Here is a 25,931-nt window from a genome sequence, read left to right on the forward strand (position 1 = left end):
AACTGTACTTTTTGCCTTATTAGACGGGGCATAAAAACCTAATCAAACTTTGGTGGATGAAACTCCAAATCCCAACTCTGGTGATTCGGGTGGATTCTTGGGTACAACCGGGGTTGTATCCCCAGTTAATATCTCTCACATCACGTGTACATCCTAGATTTTCTGAGTGACTAGACCCAGTAAACAACTAAGCGAACAGCTAGGAACTTAAGACTGAGAAAAGCAAAACATCACATGGCCAAGACACAGAGCCAAAGAAGACATAGCAACGCTATGATAGCATGATGGTCTTCCAAAAAAGAAACCACAACACATTAACTCTTAATAAAGCTCTTCGATATTTCAATCACCCATGTTTTAGAACATCATGAGAGTGGTAGATTAGCAATCGAAATTTGAGTTTATTATACTTCAGCTAGAGATAGTGTGTGAACTTTCATCAAGATACAACAGAAAACACCAATAATTAACCCAAGTTCTTAAGAGTTAGGTCTACCTTTAAACAGAGTGCAAGGATTAAAAACGAAGGTGGACAATAATGGAAACATCCACAGTGCAGTGGAAACTTGCTCATTTCATCTTTGCCTCAGTAAATAGAACATGACGATTTACCCGAGGGTCAAATTTCCGAAACTCAAGCTTCTCTTGCACCCTACTCGGCTTCTTCTTGACATAGAAAAATCCAGTCCCAGCTGCTGAGATAAGTCGGATGAACAAGGTAGCCTTCTTCTTCTTTTCACCCATTCCTTAAACAACAGAAGAGAAAGCCAATCAAAAGTGACAGAAAACGCACGTTTCACAACACAAACAAGGGAACATGTGCACAACTAAAGTTGTGCATCAGCAGTAAAAAACGAAATTCCTACATAGCCTTAAACATCACCCCCCCCCCCCCCCCCCCAACAACAAGGAGAATTTAATCAAGAGGAACAACAACTATCTGTAATTCAAATCAATTAAACTAGTTCTCAGAACAGAAAAACAAGTTTACAGTACCACCTCCTCCTTTCAGATTTCTGCAACCCAACTAAAATTACCCAAATTTTATAGGAACCCCAGTTGAATTCTAAGTCACATTGGGAAAAATATTAACTGGGTTTGGAGAATCCAAGTGGGTTTTGAACTGCGTCGGATTGGTTTGGTTCTGGGTCTGATTCTATCTTCCACCAAATCACATAAATACAACAATGGTTTAATCCCTCTCCCTCTATCTTCCATAACTACTACAACCATTCCCATTGCAGAAAAAACAAAATCAGTAAGAAAAACAAAAAAAAAAAATCAGAAGAAAAAGAAAAGCAGAAAGATGGAGTATTTGTAGCCAGAAATGATGAGAAGAATTTCGGACTTACTGTTCAACTTTTGTAAGCTGCAATCGCCTGAGAAGTGAGAGGTGCAAAGCCGAAATGGAGTCTGAAGTTGGAGAGTGAAAACCCGCAGCCGCAGTGTCTTCAAGGACAAGGCCCAAGGGTTTAGGATGGAAAGACCAAACTGCCCTTTCAATCTCGAACTACAAAGTCGCCTTGTGCGTGTGGACTTTTAACCATTTCCGAGCTTTGTTTTTCAATTGGATTTCTCCGAATTAAAATTTTATTTTTTTTGCTTCAAAGTTTGGATCTTTTTTTTTTTATCGGAATCGATCGGAGGAGGAGCCGGATATGGCGAGCGCGGTGGACCCAGCGGGAGAACCAATCCCAACGTCGGCGGTGCTAACGGCGGCGGCGAAGCACATTCAGTTCAACTGCCAGGCCGAGAACGTGGCGTTTCTGAAGTGCAAGAAGAAGGACCCGAACCCCGAGAAGTGTCTCGACAAAGGTCGGCAGGTCACCCGATGCGTGCTCACCCTGTAAGCCAATCTCAAATCCGCTTCCTATTTTTCGTTTCACTTTTCTGAGTTTCTTATGAATTGTTACTCGTTTCTATGTGGACCCTTTTGAATCGAAACGTTTCGATGCTGTCATTTTTTTGTGAATTGTGGCTTCGTTTGGTTAAATGAGCTCAATGTGGTTCAAGGGGTATGCAATTGTTCAAAGTTTGTGGGAAATATGCAGAAATAGAACCGATTAATCGAAAAAATACAACTGAGGGACGCTAAACAAACAATAAGTCGTATATAAACCACGGTTTGATGTAGAATTCGGAGATGGAATACCAAAATTTGTTAGGTCTAGCTGATACACTTTGTATTTGAGCACTTTTCGGTGCCAAGTGAGTGTTGATCCTCGTTGTTAGAGTCGGTTTAATCCCAATGCTTATTTGACAGGTCAGTTTTAGAACTTGTGTTAAATGCCATGAATTTTGAAATCATTAGTCTTGCTGCTATGGAGAATTATCAGGATTAATCTTTTCTTTTTCATATATATCAACTTAATAAGTTTTGTGGGGAGCAGATTTCAGGAACTTTGTTTCAAACCTTGTTGATTGTAGCAAGCAATGTGACCTTTTGTCCGTGTTTCCCTTGAGTTAAAGAAGAGCTTGTTTGGTAACTTTTTTCGTTTTTAGGTTTCATATTTCATTTTCCTTGTATGAACAAGGGAGGAAGAATGGTGGTGGGAAGGAGTTGGAAGAAATGTGTACCGAACGGCACATAATATGGGAACCAGAAATGATTTTGAGCTGTTTTTTCCCGTACGCTCTCTTTCATTTCCCCTTCCTCGCTCCACCCTTCTTCATCCATACTATCTATACGCTCCCTGATTTTCTTTTTATCTCTATAAAAAAACTAAAAAAAAGACATCTGAACCGAAAAATGAAAGGGTTATGAAACGGACCTGAAGATACAAAACCCCTACACTGATGATGAAGGATAAATACTGTATATTTTCCTCTGTTGTAACTTGTATCTATTACAAAGTATTCAGCTCAAATAGTATATTGAACTTGGGTTTTATGACAGTATAGTGTTCCTTTGTTCAATTGCTTTCCTGTTTTTCTTTTATATTCTGAACTGTGTCTTGATTTTTTTGTTTCCCGCTTAACATATCTTCGTTGTTCAGTGATGTTTGTAGCCATCGGTCATCATTCGCCTACATATGAACGATTTGCATGACTTATCCAATGGCCTAGAACGCCTAGAGAGTATATCCCTAAACAGGAAAAATGAAAAACCCTACTTGTCTTGTACTTGTATGCGACGCTCTAGGATTTGATTAGGATAAAAGATGTTCTGTAGACACTCCCTAACAGCCTTTGAATTGGATCAGTTCACAAGTATCATCATTCCCTTTACGTTCTCTTCTCGCAAGTTGTTAAAATCTGCATCACATTTTCATATGTTCACTACTTCATATTTGGAATTTGTTGTGATTTGGTCATCCAGTTAGTTTCGTGATGTCTATGCCAACGCACGCGCCATCACATGCCTACACTGCCCGAAAGAGGTCTGCATTGCGAGTTAAGAGTGGTACGTCTTGTTACACTTCTAAACACAAAGGCACTTGTTCGTGCAGGCTGAAAGATCTTCATCGGAGGTGCACAACGGAGATGGATGGTTACGTTGGATGCATGTATTACAATACAAACGAGTTTGATTTATGTCGCAAAGAGCAGGAGGAATTCGAGAAGAAGTGCCCGTTGGCATGAGAGCTTCACCCTTATCCCGCCATCATCCCAATAATACGGGCAGTGTCAAATGAGCAAATATTGTCGCCTACATTTTCTACACCTTGTTTGTGGAGCTGAACTAATTTTTGCATACAGGAAAATTTGCACCGTTTTAGAGCATGATTGATTCTCTTACCTGTGTTGCAGTTGCAGGTGCACTTGAGGAATAATTGGTTGTCATGAAAAAAAGACTCGTTGTTCGGTCTCCTTTAAATTTTAGTATTACGAAAAAATGAGACCTGCAACTCAAGACAATATTCTATCCTTTTGTTGTCTTGTCGCGGGACTTAATAAATCAAAGAAAAATCAATTAACAAAAGCAAGGAGAGTGCGGAAGGAGAAACTAAAGTGCGAATTACCCGCCCTTTGCATAACAAACTACGCACGCATGGAAAAGCAAAATTGATTTTCCAACAATTGTTCAAGTCGCATTAAGCTCCATAGAGCTTACGTCCATTTGATTCGACTAACATACGAATAGTTTTAAATCCACAGGACAAACTGATATGGTCCCAGACTCATATTTACCAAACATTCATGATCTTGGAGAATACCAAAGCATATCATCTAGTGAACCACGCTCAGAGTACACTTTGAAGCAGCAACCAACGTACCCGACAGGCATCAGCGAGGACTGCACAGCAATAAATTATAGAGATTACCACCACAGCACTTAATCGACAAGCTAGTGTAATGAAACAGATAGGATGTGAAGATGACCGTACAGCAATAGTTGTAGAAATTATCACCACTATTACCTATTTGGTTAGACAATTTAAGTAAATAGGGTCATATCCCCACATAACTTCAGGGGACCTTTATCACCAACTACACTGAGACCAGGCTATTACCATCCGTCCTAGTAGGGACTTGGAACGTAAACTGTTTTTCATTGGTCTAACATTCAGAATTTTGGTTAGGACATTCAGCATTAAAAGAAAGGTAAACAGGCAAAACTTTCATCCTCGCCTAATCACTAGAACCAAGCCCAAAATAATTAACAGCAGCACTCAAATTATACAACTAAATCCAACCGAAAAATAAAAGAAAACGATTTGGAAGTAGATATTGTTTTCAAAATGAAGTTCACAAAAATAATTAAGCTCCACGTCCATAAGGGTATCTCTCATGTAATATGAAACTATATTCCGCAAAATTAAGACCATACCACACTCCACTTCCATAAGGGTACCTCTCAAACATAATATGAAATTATATTATGCAAAATTAAGACCATACTAAACTCCTTCCATAAGGGTACCTCTCACATATAATATGAAACTATACTCAGCAAATTTAAGACCATATTCTGTGGCCTCAACAAAGCTTATTATGATTACACTAGAAATTATTTACATGAGTACAAAGTGGAAGAGGCATCTACCTGTAGGATCGTGAACAAGACCTTGGCGGACTGCAACTGTTACCCCTAGGACTCCTTGATCTGCTGGCTGCATACTCCCTCACATCACGAATACTCCGACCATTCTCCCTGGGACTTGGGGACTTCCTGTAGTCTCTACCATCACGAGGACTTCGACCATTCTCTCTAGGACTTGGGGACCTCCTGTAGTCTCTTCCATTCCGTGGTGAGGGAGATCGTGAAATTGATCTAGATCGCACTGGCGAGCGATAATCATCCCTAGCACGACGGTCCCTTCCAATGGAAAAAACACCTAATTATGTATTGAAAAAAAATGGAGATGCAGCAAGAGAATCAAATAGAAATATTCCAAATGAATAAGAGATGCACTAAACCCATCTCCATTTTTCACAAGAACAAAACTTCCCCGATTAATAATCTAATACATGTGCACAAGCAAAAGTAAGTTGGGCACAGATCAACAATTCAGAACCAATTATCTGTTTCAAGATAACAGAACAACTACTTACATCCTCTTCAAATCTAATTGATCAAGATATAACCTTTACCTGAACCTTTACAGGGTTCTGAACAAAAAATATGACACTTGGTCCAAACACTCAAGAGTTAGGCTAGTACTGGTTTGATCAGCATCTGACAACTTCATAGCTCACTTTGCCCCAACTTTCTAAAACCAGATAATATCTTTTCCTTCAACATGTCACCATACTCTACCGGTAAAAACTTTGAATGGCTTCGTTTCTTTGTAGATGAATTCTTTCTTTGGCCAACTATAAGCTTTATATTCTTTCTTTACTGGATGGTATATGCAAAACAAGATATCAAACTTAACAAATTTCTCGTTAAAAACTTACTTAGCTAATATAAGAAGGAAAAATAAATAAATATTAGTAAAAATTCCGATATCTCTAACACCCAGTTAGCTTGTCAGTTCAGTCAATCGTAGAAAGTCTCACAAACCGAAGTCATAACAATAGGAACCCAATGCCATTTGTGGATGAAAGTTGATGGTGGATACAGATAGTACTTATGGAGACCATTGGTGGAAGGTAAAGAAGTTGCCCGTCACTTTTATGATCTCTTTTCTCATTAAACTTTACTAATCCAAAAGTCTTTAAATTATATCTGCATAAACAAGGCCACCAGAAAATATTATACAATTCATTCTCTCTACCTATAAGAGTTCTCATTCTGTAATTTCACCAGAAACACAGGTATGTGAACATAAAAGGTGGATTTAGATATATTTCAATGAAAATATGATCACTCTAATGTACTCATCCATGAAAACAAGCATTGAAAAACTATACCCATTGATCAATTTTGGAAAATATTATATCACCACGTGAATGTACCACTGATGAATCTACCACACCTTTGAAAGGGGTAACCACCCTACCATGCAGATTACAACAGTATTATAGAAATGAAACAGTGTTAATGAATAAAAGAAGCATCTAGAGATAATATACAGACCTTGAGTAACGCCTAACAGGTGATGGTGACGGCGAGTAAGCTGTGACCAAAAACATTTGATGATGACTTAGAAGAAGGTAGGAGCAAATCATTTCACAAAGGACTTCAGAAAAAATAAAAATAAAATCTTGCATGTCATTCAGAAGAAGCCAAGTGAAAGTTAAAACCGACAATGATATTGCCGTCTTGGGGACCTCAGTGGAGTTCTCCTTCTGGAGCTTCCTCCATGTCGACTACTGCAGATAAATAGAAAATAAAATAAAAATCACATTTATAAAATGAATATCTAATTATATTTAAGAAGGCATGCCAAACACAACATACCTTACGCGAGTAGTTGTGCGCATTTCTTGAGGAGTTTTTCTATTCTCCTCAGCAAACACAATTCTTATCTCACGCCCACCAATAACTGTATGATTCAACTGTTGCTTTGCTTCCGCTGCATCCTCACCAAAACGGTACTTCACAAACCCAAAACCCCGTGGCTCCCTACGAATTGAAAGTAAAAACAGTGAGTCAAAATAACTTAAAATTTTGTTATCCAGAAAATTCACAAATATGTCCACTTTCACAGACGTATCTATTCCAGAGTGCAAGTTTTACACCATTGAACCACAGCAGAAAAGAAGAATCACATTACAAATTTAGCATAATTAACACTATAACAATCAAGAATCGCATACCCCGTGTAGTAATTCTTTGGAAGATACACATCCTTTACCGGGCCAAATCGCTCAAATGGGATCCTAAGATCTTCTGGCCTGCATAAAACAGATAAACAATGAATAAGCCTAGATGTTCAGTAATGGAAATTATCATGAATCCGTGCTTTGGGGTTAAAAGACTTGTCGTAATCAACTCAATTAGCCGAAGGATTAAGTCTATAACCATGGAAAATCAAGTTATTCTTCGATAATATACTTGTATTAACCAGAGATTAACACAAAATTGTAGATTTAGAAAAGTAAAGCACAAAAAAAACAAAAAAGAAAATCATTACCACCCAATTTGAGTCACGCATTTGAAGAATAACCACAAACAACATGATTAAAAATCTTGACTGACAAAAACCAAAATATACATATAAATACAAACATATAATACATGCAGACAGAGAGATAGATACCTAGCGTCGAGAGGGAGATTGCGAACGAGCAAGCCAGAAGGGGCGGGTGAGCTACGGTCTCTGTGAGACCTACTGTCACGGTGTCGATCACGCGGCTCGTCGTCGTATCGCTTGCGTCCACGCGGCGGAGTCCGGCTGCGCCGACGAGGGCTGTAGCTTCTGCTTCGGCTTCTGTACCTGGCCATTGTTGCAGCTAGGGTTTGAACCCTGGGCGCGAAAAACCCTAACCCTAAGTCCCTAGTATGACAGTGGAGAAGAATAGAGTGCGGGTGCAGATATCGATTTAGGGAGTGTACTGAATTAGATTTTAATAGATTTAATTGTTATATTAACACTTCACTAATTGTTGAATACATTTCACATATTTACTACACCTCATATTTGTTTTTTCAATTAAAATTTATCATAATACACTTCATCATACTTTCTCATAATACCCTCACATCTTACACTATCAATATACACTTTGTATTTTCTTCACCCAATATTTTCTATATACGCTTCGCACTCTTCGCACCTAGGTGCAAGTGAAAGATCATGGAAGTATCCTTCTTGTTTCAAGATCATGATGTGTGCAGAGAGACCTATGGAGAGAACCATAAGGTATGTCTAGCTCTTGGGTGCCTCCATTGCTTTAATAAACAACTCACAAGAGACCAATGGAGCAGAACTTATTCGGTATTGTACAAGGTGGCTTCGCTGCTAAGAGTGCTCATTTGTCACATAATTCAATGGTCCTCCCTGGAAACATTTGAGTTAAACGGAATTTATGTTTGCCTTCTACTCAAGTAGCTGAGAGGTGTTTCTTGAAAGATGAAACTTCAAACAAACAGGGTAATCAAACTGATCAAAGGACATTGAAGGTTCGAATCAAAATGAACCATGATAACACAGCTCGAAAGAATGTAGCAATATATAGTGGTCTTGGACTTGGCTCTCCATCTTCATATATGGAGCCCTGATGAAAGTAAGGAGATGATACCTCCATCTCAAGTGATTGTGGAAGCCTCTCCCACTAACATTAAAGTAAGAGAGTATATTTTAGTGCAATTTCTATTGCTGCAAATGAACCTAAAATGATCTGTTGCATTGATGGGCGTTGTTTATGTTTTGTAACAAGTTATGACTTCCTTCCATAGTCCTGGAGATGCATTGATATCACCACTTCATGAAAGTTTTATTTGGTTAATAAGAGAGTGAAAGTTTTATCAACAAAAAACAGTGCCTTCATCTAAGGGTCATCAAGAACATTCATCTTTTTCTGAGAGTAGAAGAAGATAAATAATCTTGGGAGATATAAGTTAAAACGATTTCGGGTGTACTTAGAAATTTTTATTTTTTAAGGTTGAAAATTGGTGTTGCAAATCAATGTGTCATTCCGTTACAATTTTGTCAAAATTCTGTTATGTGTTGATGTGAGTTTAACAATTAATTAAAGAAGTTGTAAAAAAAACTTCTATGCACAATGAGATTATTTCAAGGCAAATCTCGCCATTCTTTGCATCACCAAGATCACCAAGGGAGCGCCTAACAAGCTCTCCAAGGTTAAGGTTGTAAAGTTTTCAAGCGTCCAAATATTGACAGTAGAGTCACAAAAATCGTCACCAATCCAAGCTGTCACCAAAGGTGGTCTCGATCCTGGTCAAATTCGATGAATGGTATGAAAATGAGTGTCTTAAGATTTTTTTTTTCTAGAGAAAAGGGACGAATGCTACCATAGATGGAGGTAGACGAGTATAGGTTGGGATAAGAGGTGATTGTGGGATTGAGTTTATGGGTTGATAACTTTTTTAATTAATTATTAGACATATTTCTAATTTATTTTTTATTTAGTTAGACTTGTGGGCCCATTTATGTTATACATCAACACATAACAAAAATTTTATTTTGGTACGTTTGATTTTGGGAAAAATATTTTAAACTATTTTGGAAAGAAAATATCTTAAATCATATCGTAGATAATTATTGCTAAATTGTAGCATTATTGTGAAAATAAATTGAATCTAACCATTTTTATTTTTTTTACAATTATCTCTAACGGAGGAGAATGTAATCAAAATGCTAGATTGTAGGAAATTTGTTACAATATAATGTGCATATAGCGCCAAAATTATGACAAAAAAAGTTTAATCAAATCACTAAAAGACATAGATGTTTGATTTAGAAAATTCAAAATTGAGATGCCTATATCAAAAGATTCCTTTTATTTATTTATTTATTTATAAATATCTAACCATGTTTTTTTACCTTACACCACATTTCAATATTTTTAAATACTTTCAACAGATATTTTATTATCATATGAAATTAAAAGTAAAATGATCTTTTATTATTTTATAAAAAAAATTAATAATATTTTAATACAAATTACTTGAACTATTCGGTTTAATAGTGAAGATTGAGTAATTGATTGAATTGCTTAGTGTTTGGATGGGCTTTTTAAGTGTGGAAATGCTGTTAAAGGGGATATTTAGTAATAAATTGCCCCATGATGCAAGCTTTTGGACTACCGACGACCCGGAACTATGATGACGTTGACATCAGTTGTAATAAAAACACACAAAGTTGCGGTATCAAGTTTATATTTAAGAATGATTGAAAATAAAATTTGATAATTATTCACTCTCTAAGAAAACAAAGCAGTAAAAATGAATTACTGTGGTCTTACCCTTTTTCTGCGCCGGTGGATGGGGAATCTTGACGTCTAAGGTAGGAAGGTAGGAGACGTTAGGTGAGCTGCCTCTGCCAATTTTCGGTAATTTTGACCACAAAAGCGCTGCAAAGCCCGCCCCCTTTCTTTCCAACGCAACCGCAACTGCAACGGCAGCGTTTAGACGAACCGCGTAGGGTTTCACCGATGGAAATTCAACCGCCGCCGCCCTTCGACGACACCTCCACCGTCTGGGAATGGGGAGATCTCTTCGACTTCACCGTCGACGACGACTTGTCGATCTCGTGGGGCTCCGCCGAGAAACCGGACCACGAGGTCGGCCCGGCCCCGGAGGACCTGCTGGACGATCCGAATTCCAATTTGAGTCGGATAAGGAAGCGGGACCCGAGGCTGGCTTGCCCCAACTTCTTGGCGGGTCATATCCCCTGTGCGTGCCCCGAGATCGACGCGAAGATGATGGAGCTGGAGGAGGAGGAAGCCGGGCACGGGAAGAAGCGGGTCAAGACGGGTCGGGCCCCGAACGGGACGGCCCGGTGTCAGGTCCCATCTTGCGGCGTCGATATCAAGGAGCTGAAGGGGTATCATCGGAGGCACAGAGTGTGCCTGGCCTGTGCAAATGCTAGCACTGTCGATATCGACTGTGAGACCAAGCGCTATTGTCAGCAATGTGGCAAGTAAGCTGAAGTTTTTTTTTTTTGGTTAATTTCCGAAATTAGTGTTCTTGATTGTATTGTTTCAGTTATGGCAGTTTCGTTTTTAGTAGTTTGGAAGTGTTTTACTGAGTGATGTTTTCGGATAAATTGGTTTTCGAGCTTCTCAATTTGGGAGCTGTGATTGTAATCTTACTTAATCTCTAAGTGCTAATGACGAGGACAGCTTGCAAAAGTCGTTTTGGCTTCGAATTGATTATCAATTTGAAGGCTTTACCTTGGGGAAGAGGGGTTTCTTTGGACTTGTTAGCTCCGAAAAATGCGGAGTAGTGACTGTTTAAAAGCAATGGCAACAGTTTCAGCCCTGCCACTGTTAGAATGGCATGAAGTCTCTTTGTGTTCCCGAGCGAACACAGTAGAGGAATTTAGTTACTAAAGGCTTAGATTGAGATATATTAGTACTAATATGCCAATTCAGTTGTGTAAAAGCACATGATTTTTCTTATCTGAGATATCATTTGAATTTGTCTTTGGATCTGTTTCCATGGTTGACTTCTTGTTCTTAGGTGAAGGGAATCAGAGAAATTTTCTTAGGAACAAGACAAGCATCACTTTATAAAAAAAAAAGATATGCCTTCTAATATTGTAGAACTGTCACTATTCTGTTTTATTGAGGAACTGCATGTATTATTTTAAAATTGTTGTAATGTGCTAGTTTTATGTTAATATTGTTTTTGTAATTTCGTTTCTGCATGTGTGCCCATTCTTTGGCAGGTTCCATGTCTTATCAGACTTTGATGAAGGTAAGCGGAGCTGTCGAAGAAAATTAGAGCGTCATAATAATAGACGGCGAAGGAAACCTAGTGATTCTAAAGGAGTGAGTGGAAAGGAATCACAAAAGGAAAATCAAACGGAAGAGACCAATTTTGATGGTGGAGCAACAGAAGGTATTTGATGTTTGTTTTGATGCAAACAGCTTGTAAAAGAGTACTAAAGCTGCAACACTGCTTTGGAAAAAGAACCTATGTCTAATTGTATGTACAATGTACAGATTGTTTACAGTTAAGCAGTCAGTTAAATGAGAAGGAAGAATTGCTGGAGTCTCAAGGTGGGCAAACTCCTATCCTCTGTTCAGTGCCTGAATCCCAGAATATCCATAGTGACAGCGGTGTATCATTTATGGCTTCTGGTGAAACCCAAATGGATGCAAGAAAACATGATTCTAACAACTCTCTTTCTCCGTCAAATTGTGACAACAAAAGCTACTCTTCTATGGTAGGTCATTGCTGAATGTCATTGCTTTTGCATGGCTAACATTGATTGTAATACGAGGAGCTCTATTTGAGGCGTACTGATTGGATACATTCTTGTAGTGTCCGACAGGTCGTATATCATTCAAGCTCTATGATTGGAATCCAGCAGAATTTCCTAGAAGACTTCGGCACCAAGTACTATTAAAAGATTGTCATTACAGTTTAGTATACATAGGGAGAACTGTTTTTTAATGGAAAATATCAGGGAGCAATAAACAAGTGGGCTTATGTGTTTTCAGATATTCGAATGGTTGGCCCGTATGCCGGTTGAGTTGGAGGGATATATCCGCCCCGGATGTACCATCTTGACTATTTTTATTGCAATGCCTAAGTTTATGTGGATGAAGGTAATGGTGTTGCCAATCTTATTTGTAAGATTGAGTTTGTCACAGCTTTTCTCTTACCTTCACCCTATATTTTTTTGTTCTACCACTTTGGTTTTGATCTTTTATTTTTTTTCCAGTTGCTTGAAGATCCTGTATCATATCTACATGAATTTCTTATTGTACCTGAGAAAATGCTATCCGGGAGAGGCAATATTCTGATTTATCTAAACGACATGATTTTCCGTTTTGTAAAAGGTAATCTGATGCTTCATATCGGTGTTATGTTTCTAGTAGATTATTGTGTTTTAGGGTGGGAAAGTATTTGGTCCTTACTAGTAGTTTGAACTACTAACTTACGTCTTTTTATTTTGATATGCACAGATGGGACTTCTGTAATAAAAACGAAAGTGGAGGTGCGGGCCCCAAGGCTTCATTACGTTCATCCTACATTTTTTGAGGCTGGCAAGCCCATGGAGTTTGTTGCCTGTGGAAGTAATTTATTACAGCCCAAATTTCGGTAGGGCTTTCAATCAGGGTTTTCCACATGTTTTTAGTAGTTTATTGTGCTTTACTTTTGATTCACTCCTTTTGGCTGTGTCGTGTAGCTTGTTATGCACACACTGTTCCCTATAAACTGTAATTTGTTTGAATAGTTAATAAACTTGATGGAGAGAGGGGAATCTACTTGATGGACACTCTATATAGACTTGTCACTATTTGATAGTAAGTAATGTAATTGCTAGTCTTCTCTGTTGCTTCTAAACTTCAACACTCATAGTGATCTTTAGATGTGTATCAAATATGGAAAATATTTCTAGTTGTCTGATGGCATCGACTGATTAGTCTTCTACTTTTGAAGCTTAATACCAAACAAAATAATTCTCATTTGTTTGAAGCTTTGCATTTTGGTATGTAATATTCTGTTAGCTGTTTCATGCATGCAGAGAGCAAAACTGCTGTCACGTAAGCTTCCTAATAAAGATCATTATGGTTACAGGTTTCTAGTATCCTTCTCTGGGAAGTATCTGGAACATGATTATTCTCCTCCATCTTCCCATAGTCAGATTGATGGGGACACTACTAGTAATTTAGACCATCAATTCTTCCAGATACAGGTCCCTCCGACTGAATCAGATTGTTTTGGTCCTGCATTTATTGAGGTAAACATTCTGATTTATTTTCTCTTCTTACATTTCCTTTTACACCACGTTCAACTATCAGTAGGGACATTCTGTCTATCTATATGGTTGTTGGTCATATGTAAATATTTCTGGTACATATTTAGCCTCGTTGTGTATCTTGTCTATTCATATTTCCAGACTCCAGTGATCATAAGAGTGTTATGACCAGGGATTTTTAGTGGTTAGTTTATTTCGCTGGTTGTGCATTGATGAGAGTGCTCGCTCTTCAAACTGTCTCGTATGGTATCTGGCACAATTGCGTAGGTTTGCTGAAAACATTAGCGACAAGATTTAACTCTGGACCAGAATCTGCTGTATCTGTACTGTACCAGATTCATGTAGATAAAATTAGAACTTTAACACTCATGTAGATATAAACATACTTTACAATAGCATCTTAAAGCATGATACTTGTTTTGGACTTACCAGGATTTTCTTTTGTTACATGATTTAATATTGATGGAAGGAATCTGTGTTGCAGATTGAGAATGAATCTGGCTTGTCCAACTTTATACCGGTACTCATTGGGGACAAAGAGGTTTGTGCAGAAATGATAACTCTTCAGAAGAGATTTGATGAATCTCTCTCTTTGCAAGGATTACACTTTTCTTCGAGGGTTTCCCTTTCAAACTCTTGTGAAGCATCTTCAATGAGGCACACAGCATTTTCTGACGTTATTTTAGATATAGCATGGTTACTAAAAAAACCCTTGTTGGAAAACTTCCAACAGATCATGACTGCTTCACAGATTCAAAGATTCAACTATCTATTGAACTTTTTGATATCTATCAAGTCAACAACCATATTGGATAAAGTTTTACAAAATCTGAAGAGTCTAATGGCTAACAAGGAGTTAAACAGTGCAAATAATGACAGCATTGACGCAGATATGAGGCTATTACAGAATTACATGAAATATGCCCGTGATCTTCTTTGTAAAAAATTCGAAAGCTCTGGGGTTTCAGTCAGAGAGTCTGGAAGGTTGGTGAAAAAAGAGGATCTTGTTTCTCAAAGTCAAACCTGCTTTCAGAATGATGGAAAATCGGTTGCTCCATTCCACTATCAGGTGAGTGCTTCAGTTTTCATATTTTGTATCCTCTGATAAGTCAGCTTTTCACTTTACACTTGACTCATTATCAATTAGCACTTGTTCTGATCTGGTGCTACAAGCCCCTTGCACTAGTCAAGGAAATATTGATTATACAGTTTGGCTAGGTTATGGTTGGGCTTACAATCCTGGGTTTTTTCCTCCCTTTTAATTTTGAGATTACAGCTTTACTTTGGCCGTCTATGATCTTATAATAGCTATTTTGAGTAGTTCACCATTAAATTTATCTGTAAAATGTTTTCGAACTTCTAGCCTGTAAGAGGTCTTCATTGGGAGTATGGTTGTTTTGTTGAGCACTATCAATGACTATATGTATAAAATTTCTGTGCTTGATATTTTTCTCTTGTCGTAGTTAGCTTATTTATTTTGTAAACTGATACGTGTTTTGTTCCATAAATTGTTACGTAAAGCAGGATACGGAGATAACTGTAGATGGTAGGCTGGGTGTAACTGTGGGTTCAACTTCTAACGAGAGAAGTGAAACTGTTCCGCTGTTGAGTAAAAAAGCAGTTGGTAAAGCTAACTTCATCAAGGAATTGCCTAGTGTGGCGAAGTGTTGCACTTCCAGGGAGATCTTAAGGTTTCGCTCTAGTGGGATGTTCTTGAGATTTCGCCCTGCACTTTTTGTAATTTCTGTTACAGCTATCTGTGCAGGGTTATGTGCAGTCCTCATCCATCCTCACAAGGTTGGCGAGTTTGCAGTATCAATACGCAGATGTTTATTCGACAAAGTTTAGATGTTAAGGCTCTTTTTTTCCTTCTCCCTCCAATGTATTTCGCAACCCCTTAATCTTCTGTTCATATGTCTCCGTTGTACACAACTTTCTAACACTAGGTTAAGACAAGCGGCTAAAACGCTTTATCTTGTCACCGTGTAGTTCTTCCGGGTGTGCCTCTGGGCGATGTTTGCCCACGGCGTTTAAGGTAGGAAGATTTTTTTTTCTAAATTTTTGTTGTAATGTCTATGGACAGGTTGCCTGTTGTGCTTAGTTAATAAGAAGCCATGGTTTTCCAATGGGATTGCTTCCAAATTGTAAAATTGTAATGATCTGAAATAAAGGGTCTCCTGCTTTTTAAAATTTAGTTTTCAAATTTTTTATTATTATTATTTTATTTATTTAATATAATTATTATTTGACGGTCAAGTATAACTCATGTCAATATATGTATGTAATACAATCATTATCTGACCGTTGAGATGATAATTAAATTAAATACATATAAATATTGTAACTAAATTTCTTGAAAGACTAGCTACAATAGTATTGTAGCTAAACTTCGAATTACTCGTAAGAACACAAATGATTGGAAAAACTATTGTATGGTATTGGAACACTGGACCCAAAAAATTTGAGCTTAAGGATCAAATAATCCGAACTGTTGAAATTTGATCAAACGGTTTTAAATAGGGGATCCTCTAAAAGTCAGAATAATTGTAACCATTGAGTTAAATTTCAAAGGTCCGGATCATTTGATCCTTAAACTAAGATTTCTTGGGTCCGGAAAGAATCTGGATTCTTGGAGCACCATCACATGTTCATATTTAAAGTATAGTTAATATAATCATTTCATGTATTATATTAGGAGTGGAGGTGAGTGTGATTGTGTTTAGATTGTTTGATTGATGACGATGCTTGACGATGGACTGATCGATCAATTTCAATCCACTTTGGTTCAAATGGAACCCCACATCGAAAATTAATTTCACCCTCAAACAATAACTGATCAGTAGTTAATCGGTTTTTATATGATCGAAATTTGAAATTGGAGGAATCAGACATCTCTAACAAGTAAGCAAGGAAACTATTTTTTCATAATTAATTAAGTACAGTAATCTTGATAAATAATTAACAACAATCAAATAAGAAATGAAAACTTCTTGAAGATGCGAGTGAGATTTGGCGGTTATAATATTGTTTATATATTTTGGCTCAACTTTGAATCTTCGGATCACAAATTATAAGAAGTTTTAGAAGTGTTATTTTTATCATTTATTTACATTTTTTTTAAATAAAGATGAGGCTCATAATGGGTCCTACTTCTATTAAAAATATAATACAAATTGTAGAAACCAATAATATGCTCGTTGATGATTTAATTTTTAATTAAATATTATTCACTATATGGGAGCGTTTGTTTGCCCTCACTAAGTTGGACTGAACTGGACTGGACTAGCTATTAGTCCAATACTGTGTTTGTTCCATGCTGGAACTAACATTAATGAGATTAAAGGGGACTAGCATGGACAAAACCCTTCACTAAGAGGTCTTAGCGAGACCCCCCAATAACCATGGGACTAGCTAAGACTATCCTCTCTTTCTCGTCCTCGTCATGCTCAACGACCACTCCCGACATATTCCTCGTCATCTCCGGTCACCTAGATCAATCATTAATTTTCCGACTCTCTTTCAGATCCATTTCACAACCAACTTTCATATAAAATATATCAAATTGAAGCTGGGAGTGACAAGATTACCATTTTACCTGAATCGAGGCTAAAATGTGGTTGAATGTGGCCGGAAAATGGCCTAGAAGTCTCGGCCTGTATGGGCTTTTTCAAATCCATGACAGATTCGAGCATTCAAAGCTAAGATCTCGGTCCAGGGATGGTGATGAATTTTTTGGCAGTGCTAACTTCATCCAATTTAACGAGGGTTGGCCGGAAAACACATCGGGAAACCTGCAACTCGTTGGGAAAATTGAAGCTGTGAGGTTCCGTTCGAACAACGCATAGCTAGAGAGGGAGGGAGGACAGAGAAATAAAGACTGGAATCAATAAGGAGTTTGACCAGGAATGAGAAAGAGACATGAATTGAGAGGTCTAAGAGGAAAAAAAAAGGGGAAAGGGTGGGACGATGAGAGAAGAGGAAAAGAGTGGGACGGAAATGGTAGGAAAAGATGGAGAAAAAGATAAGATCATAATAAAATATTAATAATTTATATATTAAATAATATAATATTAGAATTTGTTATTATCCAGCTTCTTAGTTCAATACTGCACCAAACGCTTCACTAAGTTAGTCCAGTTTAGTCTAGTCTAAGCCAGTCTAGCTTAGTCCTTGAAACTAATCCAGTCCGAGATAATCCGGCGCAACAAACGTCCCCTATAATTTAATTTGCAAATTTAAGGTGGGCTTAAAATATCTTTTTTATTTTGTTTGTATGTTGGGTGAGAAATCCGATGGTCAGCAAATCAGCCGGCAAGGGTCCCACTCTTTTGAGTCTGGGACCTTCTAGACTCATCATCGTTTGTTTCAGCATGACGACGCCCTGCATTCAAACACGTATGCAAATGAGCCGGCAAGTTCCACGTGAACGATCTCTCCTTCCATCCAACTTCCATTCACGGCGGCGATTGCTCGACTCTCCGGCCCTGTCCAAATTCACGTCCCAATTCGTAGGGATCGAAGCTCGGTTCGTGCAGGTAAGTAACTGTAGCTCTGGTTATCCTTCAACGGTTAAATTTGTAATCTTTTGCCTGCAAATGTTGAATGGGAACTCAAAGTTCGAATCTTTTGTTTGAAATTGTATGGGTTTGGTTAAATTTTCGGATTAATCTGAGCTCTGTTTTTACTCTGTGTGAAGTGTGAAGTGTGAACTGTGAGGAAGATGATTCAGGTTTAAACTTTGAAGTTGGGGACTTTTTAGTTCTGAGCTCTGAATTATACACTTTTACTGTGCAGGTTTTACCCTAATCAGAACTAAATTCCATTGATAACTTGATATGAAGGTCCATTGAGTAGTGGGTATTGAGTAAAATTTAGAAAAAATGAGTTACATAGCGACGTTTGGTAAAGATAATAGCGCCTGTGATGGCGGAAATTCTGCTGAAGGTTCGGGTTCAAGTAAAGGACCTGATGAAGTATCCAATGATTTTGATCATGAAATTGTTCAACTTACTAAGCATAAATCAAGACCCCATCAACTTTTGAGCGGGGATATGCCTGGGAAGTTGAGGTTACCGGTTTCAACGATGAAAATGCTGGTCGGTCGCGAAATTCAGGGCGGGGGAGGTTCTCATCGGCAGATTGTTGCCATGTTTTGAGCCAGTATCTGCCCGTAAATGGTCCTTGGGGGGTGGACCAGTCCAGAAGCCCTGCTTATGTTTCTCAATTTTCCAATGATGGTTTGTTTTTTGTTGCTGGATTTCAGGTATTGTAATTTATTAGCTTAATGTTATAATTCATTTTTATTGTTGTGATTTTGAATTGTTGTACTTAAAATTCAATTTCCTATTATGCATGAACACAAGTGCAGTTTTGAAGTCCTAATTTTCTTCTTCTTTTAACAAAACAGGGAGGCCATATTAGAATATATAACGTCTCTATCACCGGACCAACGCTATCTTGTGAGTTTCTGATGTTTTGTTGAATAAGAAGAAGCTTGTCTATATAACTACGACTTTACAATCTGAACTTATTCTTCCTTGATGTTATACACATAAATGTAAATACTGCATGGTCCGGATAGTTCCGAACCCATATTTATCTTAATGCGTGTTTTGACTGCCAATGGAGCTTCATTTATAATTGTCATCTTTTGTAGTGATTTTACTTTTTCTGAGTTTCTTAATTTAATCAGTCACACTTCTAATTTGATAAAAATACAGGTTTATGCTAGCATGACACCTGTTGTCAATATTGTGAATGTGGAATCTTCTAAGACAGAGTCACTTGCAAACGTTACGGTATGTGAAACTAATGGTCCTTTTAGTGCTACTAGCTTTGAGTATCATATGAAATAGCTCGTAGATACGAGTTTAATTGGTTCATCTACAGCTTTGGTAATCAACAATGTTCCTGGGGATTCTTTTTTAATTAACCTATATTGTTTTTCAGCATAATCTTGTATGAATCCTTGTTATCATCTTTTAAAGTAGATATCTATATCAATGTTACAAGATCTGGAAGATGTTTATCCGAAATTAGCTAGGGATAATTGTCTTGGATGATCTGTTAAGGGTGATGGTATCTGAATTGTAGTATATGCTACCATCTGTCGAATCTCAAGGTGGAGATCTTCTGGTAAAGGAAAAAGGAAGTATCCAATTTGATGATGTTTTTGTTTCTAAATTATTGTTTTTTCTGGATAATCTATTGTGGCATATTGATGGCTTCAGAAGATGTTACAGCTCACCCTATAATGCTCATTATAACTTGAATTCGTACTTTTTGGAGTTTACATTTTTACTAATCAAGTGATTATTCACTTCTAAGTCGGTTGCTTTTCTATTATGATTGCTACAAAGAGTCACTTTCAAGTTCGTACTGTTTTTTTACATAAAAAATTGCCTTTTATTCAGGAAATTCATGAAGGTCTAGATTTTTCTATTGAAGACGATGAGGATGAGTTTGGAAATTTCTCAGTTAAATTTTCAACGGATGGGCGAGAGCTTGTAGCTGCAAGTAGTGATGCTTCAATATATGTTTATGATCTACAATAAAATAAAGTTAGCCTCCGAATACCAGCACACCAGGTAAAGGATCTAACAAAAGAATATACTCAAATTACTTCTTGATGGTGGTTTTGAAGAAGATTTTCATTTATGTATAATTTTGAAGACACAGATTCTCCCGTACTGGTTCCTTCCTCTGGAGACTCTGGATGGCACTTAAAAGCATCATTTGGTTATTTTATTTATCCGCTGTTGCAGTCTGATGTAAACACTGTATGCTTTGCTGATGAGAGTGGTCATCTCATATATTCTGGCAGTGACGACAACCTCCGTAAGGTAAGGTTCATCTCTGGTCTTTATATGGTGTAAGATGGAGAAACCATGATTGCTTCATTGTTTGGTACTCTTTTTTTCATTTTTTAAACTCTGGTTATGAACGATTTGTTATTGTAGTCGCTGAAATGTCACTATTAAAAACTGTGACGTTATGAACGATTTGTTCTTTGCTAGAGTTGCTCAAATCTTAAGATTCAGTACAGCCTCAAATCCTAGTAATGGGATGCTTTTCTTTTTTATGTTGTCATATCTCTCTCGTGGGTTGGGGTTAAGTGCCTCATAAGTTCTTTACTATTGAGCTATGAAGTCCCCATGAAGTTTAGGCCTATCTATTTCTTGCACAGGTGTGGGATAGACGCTGCTTAATGACGAAAGGAAAAGCAGCTGGGGTCCTGATGGGACATCTTGAAGGTGTTACATTTATTGATAGTCGGGGAGATGGGCATTACTTGATATCAAACGGGAAGGACCAGACTACCAAACTCTGGGATATAAGAAAGATGTCCTCTAGAGCCGTTTAGTACGTCTGCGTTACTTGTTTCCCTTTTCTGCTCATGTTAACTTATTGGCTTTCCGTTTTGCTGTAGAAATATGAAATTTACTGCTGTCAGCATGTGACAAGTTGACTTAATTTTACTTATTGTCCTCCCATTATTTTGACTCTATACTATTTTCTAGTGTGGAAAATAGTTTTGTGGTATTTGGGTTTAGAATAGTGTGGTTAAATTGATGTTTCATGCTTCAAGTTTATATGGTCTAAAATACCGGGGAACAGAGGACTATTTGGGTTTAATCTCAACGTCAATTATAGTAACCATTTATCATATTAAAGCAGCTTTGTGACATCAAGCGAGTACAGCAGCTTCTATTATTAGGGCATGCTGGGATATCTCTTATTTTTGTTGAACCATTCTATTTGTACCATATTAAAGCATGCAGTTCATGGATCTTAATTTGAATTTTGAACCCATTTGCTCGAGCTTGTCTGTGTTCACATTCTTGTCGAATGACTTTTGTTATTTAGGTACTGGCTCAGAGCCTAAAGTCTAGACCTTTTCTTGGTTCAACGTAATATTTTTTTGGCCACTGATTTTCAACTTTCCAACCAGCAGCCCAAGGCGTACATATCGTGACTGGGATTACAGGTGGATGGAGTACCCAGCTCATGCAACAACTTTGAAACATCCCAATGATCAATCCTTGTCTACATATAGAGGCCATGCAGTCCTGCACACTTTAATTCGCTGTTACTTTTCTCCAGGATATAGGTAATTTTTATTTCTTTCTTCTAATCTTGTATTTAGGAGCTAACGGAAGACTTGATGCAAAACTGACCGCAGTGGTATTCTAGGATTCATACAGCCAACCCCACTTAGTGGGATAAGGCTCTGTTGTTGTTGTTGTATTCTAATCCTGTATTTAGAATTTGTCTTTAAAACATTGTGCGAATTCAAAGATGCTGGAGTACATGTTTGTTTCAATTCCTGCTTTCACAGTTATGTTCTGGTCTTGGTTCTTCATTATGTTTGATTCCAGAGTTCTGCCAAGTCCATATATTAGATTATGTTAGCCCTAGGGAAGTTGGTCGAGTAAAACAGCTGGAATGGATTCAACCCGCAATCTTGTTAGCTATTGTTTTGGTTTTAAGGCTTCTGGTTTTTCTGATAATATCATATAATCAGTAGGCTGTGTTGACCGTTGTTTAGGTGTATTGTATATGTTTCTAATTTCTATCCTGCTTATTGCAGTACCGGACAGAAGTACATCTACACTGGCTCAAGTGATCATTCTGTCTATATATATGATCTGGTACGTAACTGACCTTTTATGTTTCTCGTCATCAAGACCATGTTTTTCTCATGTCATTCTGTTAAGGAAAACGTAATGGGATGATTCCGCCATCTTGTTTCATATTCATTTCTACCAACCGTAAAAAGGACGTTGATACATAATTGGTTCGTCTTTCCGATTAGTTAGGAAAAAAATAAAGATGCTTTGAAAAGTAAATGATGGTACGAGGTTTCTTGTAGGAAAGCAAGAATCGTGGTTGGCAGTCCTTAATGAAATTAACACTCTCGTTAAAAAGTTTCGTAACTTTGGCCTGTAGGCTTGTTATTACTACGAAGGCCAGTAAAACTGGCCATCATGCTCGCTTCAAAATGCTATATCTTGAGAATGTGGTATTCGACCTCTAGTAATTTGTTTGTTTTGTTCTATAAAGGTGATTGGTGCTCAAGTTGCGAAACTAGACCATCATGAAGGACCTGTAAGGGACTCTAGTTGGCATCCTCTATATCCCATTTTGGTCAGCTCTTCTTGGGATGGGACCGTTGCCCGATGGGAATTTCCTGGTGATGACCAAGTTCCCACCCTGATGAGGCCAAAATTACGCCGGAGGAGAGTCTTCTACTGAGGAAGGCTCATTGTTTTGCGCTTCACAAGATGATTAAGTATTCAAACTGGTTTTTCATACATTCTGTAACGTTATACTGCATTTTTTAAAGAAAGTTTGCAGTAAGTAGAGAGAAATTATAGGTTCTTGGCAGCTTTTAACGCATGTAAATTATGTAATCTTATGTATTCAGAATCGAAACATTGTATAAAGTTTCACTCATATGGAAACGTTATCTGAAAACGTAATCTTTTTACATTTTTACAACTTAACGCAATTGGTTAACGATATTCGGTACTATGACATGCATGAATTTCGGTTTCACTACAAGTTATTCTGCCAAACAGAATGTTCATGACGCAGCTAACCCCTTCTCCAGTTCGTCCTTTCAGAACCTCACCCACAGCCTCCTCGTCCGGCACAAATCCCTTGGTTTTCATTACCTGTAAAAACTCATTCCCGTCCTCTACCGCCCTGTCCCCTTGCCTCGCGAAGCCCTCAAAAACTGTGGTGTAGGTAGCAGCATTGGGATGCATCCCCTTCTCCATCATCTCCAGCAAATACTTCTTGGCATCCCCAAAGAAGTTGGGGTCAGTAGCAAGTGCCTTGATGAAGACACTATAAGTGTAGCAGTTCGGCATAACCCCAACCGCCGACATGCGTTGATAAGCCTCAAGAGCACCCTTAATCTTGCCGGCAGTGGCATAGGCTTCAATGACAGCGGTGTGGGTGACAATGGCGGGTAGTACGCCTGTGTCAAAGAACGGCTCAAAGAGCTCCTTGACCTCATCCTTAAAGCCGTCATCTACCATACCTTCGACCATATCCATTATATGTTTCCTGAAGAAGGTTTTTCGCATCTCCTCATCAGTTGTTTTGGTGGCATAGTCGGACATCCTATATGCATCGAATGCCTCTTCAAGGTGTTTGTGGTATTCAAAGTACTTTTGATTTTCAAGATCAAACCCCTCATGTTTAATTTGCTTCACAAACTCCCTGCCCTCCGCCACCACCTTCTCCTTATCGTCCATCTGGCAGGCAATGGCCTCCATCACGAAGGTGTAGGCAGGGGGATCAGGCTCCATTCCTTTGTCAAGCATTTGCAGAAAGTACTTCTTGGCACACTTAATGGCAACGGGGTCTGGTTTCTGGAAAGCGAGTCTCTTGATGACCATATTGTATGTTTCAGCCTTAACGGGTATCCCACATTCTAATCTGTGCAAGATTTCTTGTATGTCTTCCGGGTCTTCTTCTTCTTTGCCTGATAATGTAATGGAAGGAGAAAAAAAAAACTTCAGTGCTTCAACTATATTCTCTCGAAGTATCAAAATCGATTGCTAACTACCGAGCATGGCAATGAATCAATATTGCAAGAAAACTAAACAAACATTTGGTGTACTTACCAGTATTCTTGTAGCAGATTTGTGACCCCCTAGCGCTCACAGCCTTAGCAAACTCCATGTACTCATTGTCCTCTGAATCAGCTCCCTTGGTCACGGCTTTGAGAGTATCGTCATTGGGCCATGTTCCGTTATCCATCATCACAAGAAAGTATTTCCTGGCATCCTGAATGAAATCCGGTTCAGCAGCCAGTGCCTGGATGAGAATGCTGTAAGAATATAAATTGGGTTTGATCCCATTGGCCAACATGTGCTTGTAAGCCTTGAGAGCACCCTCAGCCTTCCCGGCATTGGTGTAGGCCTCAATCACGACAGTGTGGATGGCCACGTCGGGCAATATGCCCTTCTCCCTGGTTTGTTTGAAGATCTGATTGGCTTAATCAACCTGGCCGTCCTTTACCAGACCATGGTACATCCTCAATGCATCTTTCCTAATCGAAGTGGAGTGCATCTTTTTGAACATTTGTTGCATTTCCTTGTCACTGGTGTTCTTGGTTGCATCTTCAAGCACCTTCCTTTGACGAAAATCAGCTTCGGTTGGCATGAACCCCTTAGCTTTAACCAGCTCCACAAACTCCTCCCTGTCTCTGCCCTCATCAATTCTCTCAACCAAGGCAAAGTAGGTCCCGGGAGTGGGCCGTAATCCCTTGTCCAACATCTCCACGAAGTACTTCTTCGCAAACTCAACGAAAAAGGAGAAATTGAGGTTGCTTGGGGAGCAAGCAGCAAGTGCCTTGATGGTTACAGTATACGTGTATTCATTAGGGTTCACCCCGGTTTCTAACATGTACAAGAACACTTTGAAAGCATCATTGGTTCTTCCGGCATTGGCGTAGTGCTCTATGACTGCGGTGAGCGGGATGACATAGGGAAAACTGCCAGTATCTTGGTCCTGGGCCTTGATTTCAGCCACCATGTTACCGGATATGGCCACTTCGGAAGCCATCTTCACTGAATTCTCCAACATGGTTTTGTGCACCAACATCTTCTGGTAGGTTTGGTCGAAATCCGCCCGTTGGTGTTGCATATCGTCCAAATGAGAAGGCGCTGACATTGTCGGGCACAAAGGAGAAGGCGGAGGAGGAGCTCCACCTCCTATGGAATTGATGACAACATTGATGATGTCTGTTAAAGTCTCGGTTGGCCGCCGCAGCAGAAGCTATAGGGGCTCTGAAAACACGCTACTTACTTGTAACGAGTCGAAAAGCCCGAGATAGCATCGCCATTGTTGATAAAGGTGAGAGCTTTGAGCAAGAAACAAAGAAAAAGGAGAGAACTTGTCAGCAAAAACAAAGAAAAACGAGAGAAATTGTGGCCAAAAACGAGGAAAAAGAAACACACCTGATGGTTTACGAATGGATTTTCTTCTGCTGCTGCTCAGAGAAGAGAAGGCTGAGAGTTAAGAAAGAAAGAGAACTGGATACGAAATTATGGTTTTGATTAATTCTGGGTTCAAACATTTGTAAGCCGGCCATAATCCCATAATTTTGATATTTGCCTCTTTAGACATTAAATATAATATGTCAAAATTAAAATATATAAACTTGATTTTAGTGGGCCCCATAGTTAC

The 25,931-nt window shown here is 38.4% G+C and overlaps 5 protein-coding genes and 2 pseudogenes across 10 annotated transcripts; 4 read left to right on the forward strand and 3 right to left on the reverse strand.

Annotated features, from left to right (window-relative positions):
* Positions 1-381: 381 nt before the first annotated feature.
* On the reverse strand, positions 382-1,486 carry LOC137730781 (uncharacterized). Its single transcript, XM_068469741.2, has 2 exons — positions 1,353-1,486; positions 382-746 (listed from the first exon to the last, which is right to left on the reverse strand). Exon 2 carries the CDS (start codon positions 742-744, stop codon positions 571-573), a length of 174 nt encoding a protein of 57 aa, XP_068325842.1. The 5' UTR covers positions 745-746; positions 1,353-1,486; the 3' UTR covers positions 382-570.
* A 172-nt stretch (positions 1,487-1,658) lies between these two features.
* On the forward strand, positions 1,659-3,718 carry LOC137730779 (NADH dehydrogenase [ubiquinone] 1 alpha subcomplex subunit 8-B). The gene is made up of 2 exons (XM_068469740.2): positions 1,659-1,846; positions 3,450-3,718. Exons 1-2 carry the CDS (start codon positions 1,659-1,661, stop codon positions 3,580-3,582), a joined length of 321 nt encoding a protein of 106 aa, XP_068325841.2. The 3' UTR covers positions 3,583-3,718.
* A 218-nt stretch (positions 3,719-3,936) lies between these two features.
* Positions 3,937-8,143, reverse strand: LOC137730778 (serine/arginine-rich SC35-like splicing factor SCL28). 5 transcript variants are annotated; one of them, XR_015957758.1, is made up of 8 exons: positions 7,590-8,143; positions 7,147-7,224; positions 6,788-6,952; positions 6,635-6,699; positions 6,464-6,503; positions 5,606-6,112; positions 4,988-5,260; positions 3,937-4,237 (listed from the first exon to the last, which is right to left on the reverse strand). XR_015957758.1 is itself a non-coding variant. In XM_068469738.2 (7 exons), the coding sequence occupies exons 1-7, from the start codon at positions 7,772-7,774 to the stop codon at positions 4,228-4,230; spliced, it is 816 nt and encodes a 271-aa protein (XP_068325839.2). In that variant the 5' UTR covers positions 7,775-8,143; the 3' UTR covers positions 3,937-4,227. The 5 variants fall into 5 exon arrangements, 2 of the variants coding, with proteins under 2 accessions (XP_068325839.2, XP_068325840.2); XR_015957757.1 differs by having other exon boundaries at positions 5,536-6,112; XR_015957759.1 differs by having other exon boundaries at positions 5,536-6,112; positions 6,635-6,696; positions 7,590-7,925.
* A 2,027-nt stretch (positions 8,144-10,170) lies between these two features.
* On the forward strand, positions 10,171-15,917 carry LOC137730999 (squamosa promoter-binding-like protein 7). Its single transcript, XM_088687525.1, has 10 exons — positions 10,171-10,934; positions 11,685-11,857; positions 11,962-12,185; positions 12,284-12,358; positions 12,463-12,570; positions 12,687-12,804; positions 12,931-13,066; positions 13,547-13,709; positions 14,212-14,796; positions 15,252-15,917. The coding sequence occupies exons 1-10, from the start codon at positions 10,447-10,449 to the stop codon at positions 15,573-15,575; spliced, it is 2,394 nt and encodes a 797-aa protein (XP_088543651.1). The 5' UTR covers positions 10,171-10,446; the 3' UTR covers positions 15,576-15,917.
* A 2,207-nt stretch (positions 15,918-18,124) lies between these two features.
* On the forward strand, positions 18,125-21,217 carry LOC137732550 (LEC14B homolog; annotated as a pseudogene). The gene is made up of 7 exons (XR_015957872.1): positions 18,125-18,262; positions 18,522-18,990; positions 19,135-19,186; positions 19,448-19,525; positions 20,141-20,314; positions 20,492-20,569; positions 20,914-21,217. The product of XR_015957872.1 is annotated as an LEC14B homolog (transcript).
* A 356-nt stretch (positions 21,218-21,573) lies between these two features.
* LOC148689958 (LEC14B homolog) lies at positions 21,574-23,204 on the forward strand. Its single transcript, XM_088687922.1, has 3 exons — positions 21,574-21,837; positions 22,318-22,378; positions 22,791-23,204. The coding sequence occupies exons 1-3, from the start codon at positions 21,719-21,721 to the stop codon at positions 22,980-22,982; spliced, it is 372 nt and encodes a 123-aa protein (XP_088544048.1). The 5' UTR covers positions 21,574-21,718; the 3' UTR covers positions 22,983-23,204.
* On the reverse strand, positions 23,139-25,587 carry LOC148689959 (uncharacterized; annotated as a pseudogene).
* Positions 25,588-25,931: the final 344 nt, after the last annotated feature.

The sequence above is a fragment of the Pyrus communis genome, chromosome 16 (assembly GCF_041283825.1).
Source record: "Pyrus communis isolate YQ-2024b chromosome 16, ASM4128382v1, whole genome shotgun sequence".
Classification (NCBI taxonomy): domain Eukaryota; kingdom Viridiplantae; phylum Streptophyta; class Magnoliopsida; order Rosales; family Rosaceae; genus Pyrus; species Pyrus communis.